At 34.4% G+C, this 13,702-nt stretch overlaps 1 protein-coding gene across 6 annotated transcripts in view; it reads left to right on the top strand.

Annotated features, from left to right (window-relative positions):
- Nucleotides 1-12,814, top strand: part of Rab3 (ras-related protein Rab-3) — a 29,296-nt gene extending 16,482 nt beyond the window's left edge. For all 6 annotated transcript variants that reach the window (XM_054233879.1, XM_011183285.3, XM_029039895.2 and 3 more), the window contains 4 exons: nucleotides 5,962-6,186; nucleotides 10,010-10,128; nucleotides 10,687-10,858; nucleotides 10,921-12,814. In XM_054233879.1, the coding sequence (XP_054089854.1) occupies nucleotides 5,962-6,186; nucleotides 10,010-10,128; nucleotides 10,687-10,858; nucleotides 10,921-11,067 (663 nt within the window). In that variant the 3' untranslated portion in view covers nucleotides 11,068-12,814. The remainder of the gene's footprint in view (nucleotides 1-5,961; nucleotides 6,187-10,009; nucleotides 10,129-10,686; nucleotides 10,859-10,920) is intronic.
- The last annotated feature ends 888 nt before the right edge of the window (nucleotides 12,815-13,702 follow it).

Below are 13,702 nucleotides of genomic sequence, written 5' to 3'. Positions count from 1 at the left end.
CTAAATCCTATTGAGGATCTCTGGGGGAACCTCTCTGCTCCGGTTTTCCAAAACGGAAAGCAGTTTGAGACAGTACGTCACATTAAATTAGCCATAAAGCAAAAATTTGCCAATATTTACATAACTATTCTACAGTCAGTAGTTAATTCTCTAATTAAGCGCCTTAATTTAGTTTTAAAATATAAGGACAATTCTACTGACAACTAAAATAAACATTTTTTTCAGTTAAACTCAAATATATAGGCTTTACTGTTAAAAAAAAGTAAAATGCACATATAAATGTTTACTATTAGCCTAAATTTCAATTCTGTTTTATAGTTTAAAAAATATTTTGAAATTTGTTAATTTTTTGTTTTTTTTTTTTTTTATATTGTATACATTAATAATAACAAACCTGTAATCTTTAATTTTTTTTGCAAAAAGTTCATGCACATATAATTATTTGACTGAGGTATAAAGTGAACCACAATGTACTTTAAAGTTGGAACATAATATCGAATGCGGACTATTTTAAAAACAATCCATAAATTATTTACTGAATTTCTTTAAGAATAAGACATCACATCATGTCTTCAAGAATCACTGTCGTAGACCCGTTTTTGGCATAAAAATTTTCAAAAATAATTTAATAATTTAAATACCTCCTTGATGAATCTTTCAAAATCTCTGTATCAGTCATTACGTCACATTTTACCTTTTCTATCTCATTTCGCTCTGTTCCAATCTCACTACTAATTTTAGCTGGGAGCATTTATTTGGCTATAACTTGATTCCTGCACCCTTGGCTTAAATTATTTTCTCTTCTTTCTGGAATTTCTGATGAAATTCTTGTTAATAATATATTGGTTTGGATAACATGTAAACTGCTGGTAGCAAAATTATATGGATTTTATTCGGAAAGTAAAATAAGATAACTGAATAACTTAACATATTGACATTTATATTTTGCTGTGGAATAATTTCCTCCATGCTGATATTGAAAAGGTCTTGCATACTTCTTGGAAAATGTGATTGCGTAACTTATATAATATTAAGGTGTGTTCACAGTTCACAGTCTACAATACTCAGAGATATATCGGCGAGCTATAGAACTATATATAGAGAACTTAGGCTATTCATACATATATATCATAGAACTGAGATTCCATATAGTACTGTCAAGAGAAGAAGGTCAACATGTAATATATTATGCCTAAGTTAAAAATTTCACTCAAAATCATCTCCATATTACTTTCAGAGAAGGAAGCATAAGGAGTAGCCCTTATAAATATATATACATACATACATATGTACATACATAAATACCAATTTAATATAAACTGCGCAGGAAGTAAAAAGCAGAAGCAGGAAATTCGATACATGTCAGGAAGACGAGCGGAGGTCGAAGCAGCCACAGCACTGTGGTCAGTACCCAAAGCGACGAACGAATGTGGGTTTGAGAAAATAAGAAAATATGAAAGGAAAAAATACTCCGGCGACTTGGAATGACATCAGCTGCTGCAGAGTAAAAAATAAAAACACCAGATGAGATGTGAAAAGATAAACTTAGAGTAATGATGAGTGGTGGAAATGTGATGATATCAAGATAAAAAAGGCACGAAAGAGAAGCATAAAAAGTAAGCAGACACTTTCAAGGACACTTCAAGACAACACACCATCTGTAAAGTAAAGTAATTTGTGTAAAAACTCAATCACGGGTTTCACAGGCAAGCGATAATAGCATGCTGGAAATAATATAAGCATCAGTTGAAATTTTAGTGCCTACAAAGCGTACAATTAAGCTAAGATGATGCGCTGGCAAAGGTCGCCTGCAATGACAGTGACCCAGAGTTAGCAATATACACCCACAAATTGTGTGCAAGTAGTCGCCCAGTAAATAAAAACCGAGGCAGACAATTGTGGCGTATTAAGCGTGCGGAAGATGTCATCATCAATATGGTGGTTGTGATGTGTGGTATAAACAATAAGCGTGCAAATCTCAGACAAGCTGGCGCACAATTATGCATATTGCCACTATATGTGTGAAAACACATTTGAAAACATCCTTGAGCAAATTGTGTTGAAAGCGGAGGCCAAGCGTTTGATCCGAACAGCGTTGGTCATGGCGTATGAGCAACATTGTACGCCATGTCTTGTAAGCAAATCAAGGGCGGCGTAAACAGCGCGAGTTTTCTGTCTTTGTGACCTTCGTACGTTACGGTGTTCGTGCTGCCACAACCACAAGTTATGAAATGGACTTTTATACAGAAGAAGCCAAAAAAAAAAAACAAAAACAAAAGCTAAAGTTTTCTGCCGCCAGCAATTTGTCAAGCGCTTCCCACACGCCACGCTGCGTTTCGAACTTCGTAGGAGTAGCGATTGAAAAAATGGAAATATCCAGTAGTTAAAGTGGAAATAGTTGCCCAGTGCGCACTTACTATGTATGTACAAGCCAAGCGATTACTTGCTTTTCCGTGAAATTGACAAGAAAAAAGTAAGAAAAAAGAAAAGAAAAATAAAACTGTTGTACATGTTGACTATTTGCTGTTCTTCGTGTTTGCTCAACATTCCGCCGATTGGCTTTATTTTCTCGGCTGCGTCTTGATGCGCACTTGCAATGTGCGGGGCGTATGAGCAACAAATTTTCATTGTTCATTGTGTACGCATAACAATGGACTAATGCATTTCTCGACTCACTGCGCTGCACGCACACACGCAAGCACACTCACACTCTCTCACTTTCACACAAAATCGCGTAAAACAAAATGTAAGCACTGGCAGACTTGTACTCTTAAATCGCTTAAGTGCTACGCCTTTCTTTTGTTGGTGTATGTGTGAGTGCGCGTGTGTGTGCTTTACTTTGGCTTAGATTTCACCGTAGTTGACTGTGGGAAATTAATTTATTTCTTTTCCATTTCTCTCTAGTGAAATCATCTGCTGCAAGTGTTGACGTAAAAACTTATACAGAATATTTTAGCGAGTAAATGGAATTGAATTCAATTGAATTGAAATGAATTGACGCTGAGTAGCTTATCTATTTTCATGGCTCGTTATGCGTTACGCATAATTTTGTTGTAGTAAATTGCTTTAGATGTATGCTACTGCATGCATGCCAAAAAGGTTTCTGGAAATTTTGTGGTATTTAATTATTTGTAAGAAGTTCAACTAGTCTAATAAATTTATGTCTTCTGCAACTTCTTTCTATTTCTATTTTTACAAAAAAAGAGGATAGTTTTTCACTCACTTCAACAGAAAAGTGACAGAATTCTTCAAGAACAAGTAAGGAAGGGATAAGTTCGGGTGTAACCAAACATTTTATACTCTATTAATTTATTGATTTAACTTTATTAATATTATATAATACACAATTTGATCCACATATTCGTCATATATATTGTATAAAGTCCATGGGAAGTTGGCAACCCTAATATTAGGTTAGAAGTACCGAGGTCCACGTGTTCGATATATGGGGCCTTGAAAATCTATGATACGATTTCGGCGATTTTTATAAATGGGCTGCCACACTATAAAAGAAGTATTTTGCAAAGTTCTGTTCCGATATTTTCACTAGTGCTCACTTTACATATTGTAAAGTACACTATTCAGATCGTCATCCAAGTTCTGGTATATAGGTTGTAAAGGGATTTGGCCTATTTTCACAACATATCATTGGGATGTAAGGAAACTATTACAAACCAAGTTTCATTGAAATCGGTCGCGTAGTTCCTGAGATTTTTTTTTGACCCATAAGTGGGCGACGCCACGCCCATTTTCCATTTTGTAAAAAAAAATTGAGTATAACCTTTGTATGGGAGGTGGGCGTGGTTATTATCCGATTTCTTTCATTTTTGGACTGTATTAGGATGTGGCTAACAAAAACGACTGCAGAAAGTTTGGTTTATATAGCTCTATTGGGGCCACGCCCACTTCCCCAAAAAAATTAAATCCAAATATGTCCCTTCATAGTGCGATTCTTCATACCAAATTTTATTTACATAGCTTTATTTATGGCTTTTCGAAAGCAACCTACCTATGGTGCCAAGAAATAAGTGTTCCAAGTTTCATCAAGATATCTCAATTTTTACTCAAGTTCTATCCGTTGCACAGACGAACGGACGGACGGACAGACAGACATTCGGATTTCGACTCGTCTCGTCACCCTGATCATTTTGATATATATAATCCTATATCTAACTCGTTTAGTTTTGGGTGTTAGCAACAACCGTTATGTGAACAAAACTATAATACTCTCTAGCAACTTTTGTTGCGAGAGTATAAAAATTGTCAGAAAATCTAACCATAAATACAAATTGTATGTAGGTGAAATTTAAGGTGAAGAGACCATTAATTTTAACATTATTTTTACCATTAATCCAATATAAAAAGCTGGAGCCACAAAGCACTTTTTTAACACTACATAAACTAGTCCTATATAATCTTCTTCTGTCTGTTATGTATTCTTGTTACTATTTTCCTAAGTTCATACTTTTGCTTTTAAATGAGTTTGCCTGCGCTACCTCCTAACCCACTTAGCAGCGGTTAGCTTAACTTGTATGCAACGCCACATACGAAGCCAGAAAACAGGAACCTTTAAATCTAGCATAACTACCACTTTCTGTAAAGACAAGCAACCACAAGCATGTTTAGACATACTAACACCTAAGCCAAGTTATTCGGTGAATTGAGCTCACTAGACTACTTAATCCACTTGCAGTGCATACTTGAGAATATATGAAGACAGAAAATACAGAGACTATATATCGTTGTATGTGTGAATATAAAATTGTAGAAAAATGATATCACTAGAGATTATTACTTAACTCGTCCACTTTTGATTAGTACTGGTCCAAATTAGTGCTGCCAAGCTGAAAAATTGTCATTATAGAAACGAAAAATATTTTGTTCATATTTTTTTATAATTTCTGGGTTCTTGAAGATTTTAGAGCCCGAAAAATGCTCTTAGTGAACTTGGAATGTCGAGAGATTTTCTAAACCTAGTGTTTTGTAACTGATATTAACTAAGAATAGTTTTTGGTCGATGATTTCATGCTATTATTTGCAAGCTCCACAGTTTTAGGCAAATTTCTTGATGGTCTAATTGAATGCATTAAAGTAGCACAGATCTTTATGGATCCCATAACCAATTCTTTAAATCTATTTTTCAGCTCAAGGTTTCAAGTTAACCGAAGTGTGAAATCAGATCTCAAACAGTAAAAAAGAATTTTAATCCAAGCTTCAATGAACGAATATTCAGGAAAGAGCGTTTAATATATTTGTTCTACTCCATTGTATAACCGTTTTGCAACAATTTCCGGTTAGAGATAATATCTGTCTTTAATGAGTTATAGTTCCGCTGAAAAATTCATATATGCCTCTACCTATATATTCATATCTATACTCGTACGTGTACCTTCGAATGCATTTGCGAGACATCGAAATGAAGCAACAGGTTTACACATTAAGGCCCCAGGAAATCAAGTGTATGCCTACACATTGCGGGATTTAAGCGCTTGTCATGAGCTTACGAGTATTGCAATTTACTTATACACTTAGCTAATACGTAAGGAAGTGAGTAAGCGAGCGAGTAAAAGCTTGAGTGCAGGCATACTTGAGTTAAGTAAGAATTGCGTGTGGGAATGTTTAATGAAGAAATGCTGGTGCAAGTGTCTCCGAGTGTGTGTGTGCATGGCATTGATACGTGTATCCTTGACACATTTACATATTTAATATTTAAACGCAGTATAAAGTTAATTAAAGTGTGCCTGTACTAGGGAGTGTGACTGAAGAGCAAGTGAGAAAGTTGTTGAAGTACGAAAGTTACTACAACCAAATCTTTAATCTACTCTTAAATATTATAACTTCTTTAGAGCATGTGAAATACTTATATCTCTTACTTACTAAATCTTAATTTTCCTACTTCTAATTCACAATAGAATACTTATGACAAAAACAAAAATGTTAACCTTTTCAATGTCCTTCCAGATGGCTGGCGGTGGGGACCCCAAGTGGCAAAAGGATGCGGCCGATCAAAATTTCGACTATATGTTCAAATTGCTTATAATCGGCAATTCAAGTGTGGGCAAGACAAGTTTCCTCTTTCGCTATGCCGATGACAGTTTCACCTCAGCTTTTGTGTCGACGGTGGGCATCGATTTCAAAGTGAAAACTGTGTTTCGACATGACAAACGCGTCAAGCTGCAGATCTGGGTGAGTTGTAATGTACAAAGAAAGCAAAAAAAGAAGTTAAATAAATATTATAACAAGTAAAAGAATAAAAGCATAAAAAAGTAGAAGATGAAGTGACACAAACGGAAGTATAAAAAGGAAAAAGAAAGCGAAATATTTCATTAATTGAAAGTGTGCTGGAGAAAGTAACGCGGCGTAGACGCGGCATGTCCGTGATTAATTATGAAAACACAAGCGTAAATAATTTAAAAAATTCTCTTTTTCTCTGTAGCGAATGAAAAAATGAAAAATGAGTTTGTACAAAGCAACATTTTTTTTTTATTAATTGCAAGAGTTTTTTTGTTGGCTTGAATTTACGACGCAGGAAAAAAAATATTTTAATACAACTATTTCCATTTAATGGCTCATCATTTATGACCTTGACCAGATGCGGAGCGAACTATATAAACTATTGAGTTAGATGCACTTGTTGGGTTGTGAAAGAAGTATCTTACGTCATTACAAGTAGATAATTTATATGGGAACTTAGCTCAAACCAATTGACATGACTAAGAGAAGAATGCTGGCGGAAGAGAGTGTAGCAATAATATCCTCGGTTGAGTAATTATAAAAGGACACTACATAAGTAGACACCGCTTACGCGGTTATAGCCGAGTCCTCAACAGCGCGCCACGTATCCCTCCTTCTGGCAGTTTGGTGCCAATTGGTTATACCAAGCGAAGCCAGGTCCCTCTCCACCTGGTCCTTCCATCGGAGTGGAGGTCTCCCTCTTCCTCGGCTTCCACCATCGGGTACTGCATCGAATACTTCCAGAGCTGGAGCACTTTCATCTATTCGAACAACATGACCTAGCCAGCGTAGCCGCTGTTTTTTATTCGCTGGACTATGTCTATGTCGTCGGATAACACATACAGCTCATCGTTCCATCGTCTGCGGTATTCGCCGTTGCCAATGTTTAAGGGACCATAAATTTTCCGCAAAACCTTTCTCTCGAAAACTCCTAGTGCCGTCTCATCGGATGTTGACATCGTCCACGCTTCTGCACCATAAAGTAGGACGGGAATGATGAGAGACTTGTAGAGTTTGTTTTTTGTTCGTCGAGAGAGGACTTTACTTTCCAATTGCCTACTTAGTCCATAATAGTACCTGTTGGCAAGAGTGATTCTGCGTTGGATTTCCAGGCTGACATTGTTATTGCTGGTTCCCAGGTAGACGAAATTATCTACAACTTCAAAGTTATGACTGTCAACAGTGACGTGGGAGCCAAGACACGAATGCGCTGACTCTTTGTTTGACGACAGGAGATATTTCGTCTTGTCCTCGTTCACCACCAGACCCATACGCTTCGCCTCCTTATCCAGTCTGGAAAAAGCAGAACTAACGGCGCGGGTGTTGTTTCCAATGATATCGATATCATCGGCATACGCCAGTAGCTGTACACTCTTATAGAAGATTGTACCTTCTCTATTTAGTTCTGCAGCTCGTATTATTTTCTCCAGCATCAGGTTAAAGAAATCACACGAGAGTGAGTCACCTTGTCTGAAACCTCGTTTGGTATCAAACGGCTCGGAGAGGTCCTTCCCGATCCTGACGGAGTTTTTGGTGTTGCTCAACGTCAGCTTACACAGCTGTATTAGTTTTGCGGGGATACCAAATTCAGACATCGCGGCATAAACGCAGCTCCTTTTCGTGCTATCGAAAGCAGCTTTAAAGTCGACAAATAGATGGTGTGTGTCGATCCTCTTTTCCAAAATTTGTCGCATAGTGAATATCTGGTCTGTTGTTGATTTTCCGGGTCTAAAGCCACACTGATAAGATCCAATCAGTTTGTTGACGGTGGGCTTTAGTCTTTCACACAGTATGCTCGACAGAACCTTAAACGCGATGTTGAGAAGGCTTATCAAAATTTTTCGAGCATTACCCCTGTCAAGCTCTTCGTACTCACGCATTTCGGCCTCTTTCTTTTTTTTGTCTGCAAATGGGTCTCACTTCCCTCTTCAGCTCTCGGTATCTTTGCCATATCTCATGATCTACTCTAAAAACAGTGTTATGTTCTATATGAGACATCAAAATTTAACTATCTTATATACCCTGCCAGTAGCCAGACTAAGATATTCGTAGAAGGTCCTATAAGTAGACGTTTCCTTATGGCCAATACAGATTTTTTTGTCTTCCGGCTTCTTTTAAATATTTTTTCCTACAAACCTTAATTCCTAAAAGATTCAGTTTTCGAACCAACATGTGCAACTTTTTCACTCGAGCCACTTAGTGCAGAGGCCTTGTTTCTAGCATGCAAATAAATAGCAATTATTTTATTTCCTTCTTTTGCAATACTTATACGATTTATTACTCATAATTTGCTATTTTAAGTTTGCAATCGTTTGGATAGTAATTTCATATCAATACCATTTGTCAATTTTCTCATGCAAAAACTGCCTTAATAATAGTAAATAATATATATGTATATATAGTGCCAGCTTAAATTACCCTGTAGACAAATGAGCAGCAATCTATTTCTATTCTAGTACTATTACTAGTCATACTGTTCTACATTACTTCTTCACAATTGCCACATCCAACTAGCAATAACAATACAACACTCGTAGGCAGGCTGATAACTTCTGCATACATTTTCCACAGATTCGAACTAATACGAAATTATAAATATTTCGTCCATCAACCATTTGGGACGAAACTGTTTTTAATTATTATATTCTGTTGCGATTAGGTCATAAGTGGAGTGTTCGATTCACATATAACTCTCTAAATATGTTACTGTAAAAAATTGGTCCGTAAGTAGTTCGTACCTATTAATGCTGATCGCCTTATATTCCCGCAAGGATATTTATTCCGTTTGCTTACCAACTCATTGAGCTGCTGAAATTTGCATACGCAAATGAGTATGCACTCGGCGGTCGGTGAAGGTGTGGATGTGTAACCTCAGCGGTTGCGGTCGCATTCAGTTAACCTTGTCCTATTGACTTTTACTTTATCAGCTACCGAACACCGCAGCATTTACATGCGCTCAAGTGGAAGGAAAAGAAAATGGAAAATGGTATAAATACACGTTTACATAGTTAATGCAGATTGTGAACTGAGTGTCATTCTTTTGTGATTGTAATGGTGTTTGGCTTTTCACTTACCAACATACTCTCTACCGCATGGCAACAAGTGGCTGACAATATATAAATACACATATGTGTTTATACTGATATAGTATATAGTATTATACTGATATAGTATACTGATATAGTATATAATATCAATATTTAATCATACCGTTTATAATTTACCTCTTTTGTTATCATTTCAATTTGTATCTTAAATGATTTGCAACATACTATATTAGATATTACAAGTACTTTATAGATGTTTGTAATCGCTTTGTTGCTACAGAACTATTATCTATTATGATTGGCAATAGTACGAGGGTAGGCTTTTTATACAATATATGACCATTATCTATTATGTAATATGTTTTTTTTATTAATTTTTATCAAGACCCAAATATATTCGTATAGTTCTACACTATATATGGAAATGTTCAAAATACGCTTCCATTTTGGTGAACACAAAGCTTTTCAACTTTAAATCCGACATTAAACTTTGAAGTTCCCATTATAAAAATACTTTATGTCACATTTCCTTACGACCAACGTAACACCCACACAACTCTGTTGCAATTTCCTTTTCTCCCTCATTTAGTGACTATAAAAACTGCAACTTGTCGCCAATAAAAGTGTTAATGCACAGACATTTATTGAGTTGCAATTAAATTTATTTTTATACGTTCAACGGTACTAATTTCCTTCCTCTTTTACTTCATTTTCTCTCTCGTTAACAGGATACAGCGGGTCAAGAACGCTACAGAACAATAACCACAGCATATTATCGTGGCGCCATGGGTTTCATTCTAATGTATGATGTCACAAATGAGGAGAGTTTCAATTCTGTACAAGATTGGTAAGTAATTGTGGGGGAGACAAAGCGTAAAGAATGGGAATAAAAAGAATTTAATAGTGCATGAGAAAAACATGGGAGGAATGATGTGCCATTTTGAAGTAGAAAATGATACTGAAGGTTGTATGTAGTTCTGAAACTAATTGAAAGTGAATATATTAAAATATTAAAACAAGTCAGGAGATGACTAAATACCAAGAAATATCGCTGAAGCGAGGGTAACTATTATTTCTGAACGTTTTTTGATCCGATTATCGAAGCAGTTGTTATCACGGCATAATCTCAAGCTTTGATAAAGTTTCTTGGAATAGAATTAAAATTCTAACTTCTACCATTAAAAATATGTTTACTCGGACTGTGAGAAAATATTTTCATAAAAAATTAAAAAATTTGTACGAGAGAGTTCTCAGTTCCTTCAGTTAGTTGGTCTTTTTCGGCGTCAATCGACTTCTATAATCAATATTTGAATATTAGCTGTAATAGAACATAGAAAAACGTTAATATTGAAATTCAATTGACCAAACCCTCTCTCTCTCTCTCTTTGGTTTTATTATCTTACAGGGTCACTCAAATCAAGACATATTCCTGGGACAACGCACAAGTGATACTTGTCGGCAACAAATGCGACATGGAAGACCAGCGAGTGATCTCATTCGAGCGTGGCCGACAGCTGGCCGATCAGCTGGGTGTGGAGTTCTTCGAAACCTCAGCCAAAGAGAATGTGAATGTGAAGGTGAGTTAAATGAAATCAAAACAAAAAGTTTAATTATAAAATTACACAAATTTTTCTTGTAGGCTGTCTTCGAACGGCTGGTGGATATAATTTGTGACAAAATGTCAGAGAGTTTAGACTCGGATCCGACGTTAGTGGGTGCTGGGCAAAAGGGACAACGACTGACAGATCAACCTCAAGGCACGCCCAATGCGAATTGTAATTGTTAAACACACATACACACACACACTTCTATACTTAAATACATACATACATAGGCATATATATACATAAATAGACACATGTAGACACAAATATACTTAAATAAAAACATGAAATAAATAAATGAATGAATAAATGTAAAACTATATAAACTAAGTGAGGCAGTAATATATAAAAAAAAAAATGATAAATGCTGTTGACTTATGTTGTCAGAATTTTTGTTGTCTCAGTTTTTAGTGTTTTTTGAAGTAGACGAAGGCGTAGAAGCAGAATAATTGTAATTAAAGGGTGTTGCATGTAAATGTGCTGAGGCAAGCAGTTATTGTGAAAAAGCCATTTATGCTGTTGAAAACAATTTATGAGAAAATATAGTATTGTAAAAAATGGTGCAACAAAAAGCAAAACAAAAAGCGTTTGCCGAGTATACATTGTTTACAAGCCTACAAACGAAACTTCACGAAGGTAAAAAATTAATTTGTGAAACATATAAATAAATATGAAATATAAAGAGAATTAAATTAATAAAAATTAACTGAAATTAACTAACAAATTGTATTGGAAATGCTGTGCAACTTGTATGCGTAGTAATTTGAAATGTTGAAATTGGCATAGATATCTACTTGTAGTGGTGCCGCCGCAGAAGATCGTTATTTGTGTATGTTTCCATGAATTATATTATATGACTAAAAGGTATTTAACTGTAATGTAATTACTTAACAACACAGACACACAAAAATATATACAAACATGTATGCAGTTGTTGCGTGTGTGTTTGTGCAGGCAGTTTTTGGTGAAATTCAATAAAAAAATTATAAAAAATATAAAAAATTGTAATTACAGAAATACATGACTATGTAATAGCGTTTATATAAATTACAGCAAATACAAAAATTACTAAAATATTATTATTATCATAACAATTACAGTTACGCTGTTAAATGGCAAATCTACAAAAGCGAAAAGAAAGACAACTATAAAGAGAATTCTGAACTTGTACAACAACAATAACACAAAAGAAGCTACACTTTTTACAAAAATAAAAATAAAAACAAAACCAAAAATGAAAATGAAAAACAGTAAATATATTGAATAAAAATAATATCATTAAAAAATATAATTCAAAAATAATTTAGTTGTAAATTATTTATATCGTTAAAAAAAACAAGAATACACAAACAACACCAACACTACAACAAACAAAAACTTAGTGAAACAAACACACACCGCCACACATAGACACACCCACTTAAAACGCATAGCTGCAGTTAATGCGCAGTCACTATGTCAACTCAAAAGTATTAGCCGCGAAATGACACTTTTTTACTAAAAACTAAATAAATAAATAAATGAAGCAACAACAACTGAGTATTACAGCTATGAAACATAACTCGCAGCGATCAATAAACATAAATATTGTAATTAACCATATGTTTTTAAAAAAATCAAATATTCAAACTGTTCAAAAACTTATACTTTCATTGTTGCCAGATGTTAGTGATTGTAAAAAAAAAAAAAATAAACTACTTTCAGCCCAAAACAAAGCAAAAAATTTTATGCAAAAAATAGTAAAAAAAAACAAACAACAAAAACTTTCATAAATCAAAGATGAATTCATTTTGCTTAAACGCAATTGGCTGCCTTGAAGCTCTAACATACAGAAATTTGCTGAAAATAACTACTCTTATAAATATATGTAAATGTTAACCGAAATGATCAATCTCATACTCAAGAATGCAGTATTTACTAGGCAATAAATTCAAATAATTAAAGAAAAAAACTACAAGCAGACATACATATATATTCTCAACACACACACACACACACACACACACACACACACTTACATTTACATTTACACAATACATACATATAAACATACGCTTAACTTATTATCATTGCATGTTTTATTGTAGTAAATATATATATATATATATGATCATAATAAACAAAAATAAATTCAAAAGAAAACAAAAAAAAACAACAAAAACATATATATAAATGAAATGATTATGACTATTGAAGAAATACAGTTATGATATGTCAGAAAAAAAACACTACAAAAGTTCTGTGGTATTTTTGTATTAGCGCTTTGAGCTTTGTTTTTAGCTGGAAACCTGGTCGTAACTGCAGTAAGTACAAAACAGTTGCTGCACAGTGCTGTCATATCTAAATTGAAACCACAAACTGAGTAAATAATTAGGTAGTATTTATCTTTTGAGAAATATCCGTAAGATACCTTTAAAACATATAAATTGGACAAGCAGTACTCACCTCGAAGTATCTCAAGATCATCTCAATTCAAATCGCTATGTTTTCAAACCTCTTTTATATATTGACACGTCAACTGATTTGTTTGGAATGGAAATCGGTTAAAATCAGTAACTCAATCATCAGCTAAGATGTTTAACCCTTTCGTTGCCTGTGAGCAATTTCACCAGTTTGATGACTTAAAGCAAAAGCTGTGTTCAATGTTTTAACTTGATTTAAGTGGCTACTTATAGATTAATATATTAAAAATGAAAATCAAAACAGGTAACAACATTTTTTACCGTTATTCTTATAGTTTTTTTTTTTTAACATAGTGCATTAAAGTCGTTGATAATTTGTGAACGAAAATTTGCAAACGTTTGTTTGAATCGATCC

This window comes from Zeugodacus cucurbitae, chromosome 6 (assembly GCF_028554725.1).
Source record: "Zeugodacus cucurbitae isolate PBARC_wt_2022May chromosome 6, idZeuCucr1.2, whole genome shotgun sequence".
Classification (NCBI taxonomy): domain Eukaryota; kingdom Metazoa; phylum Arthropoda; class Insecta; order Diptera; family Tephritidae; genus Zeugodacus; species Zeugodacus cucurbitae.
This window is presented reverse-complemented; position numbering and strand designations above follow the sequence as displayed.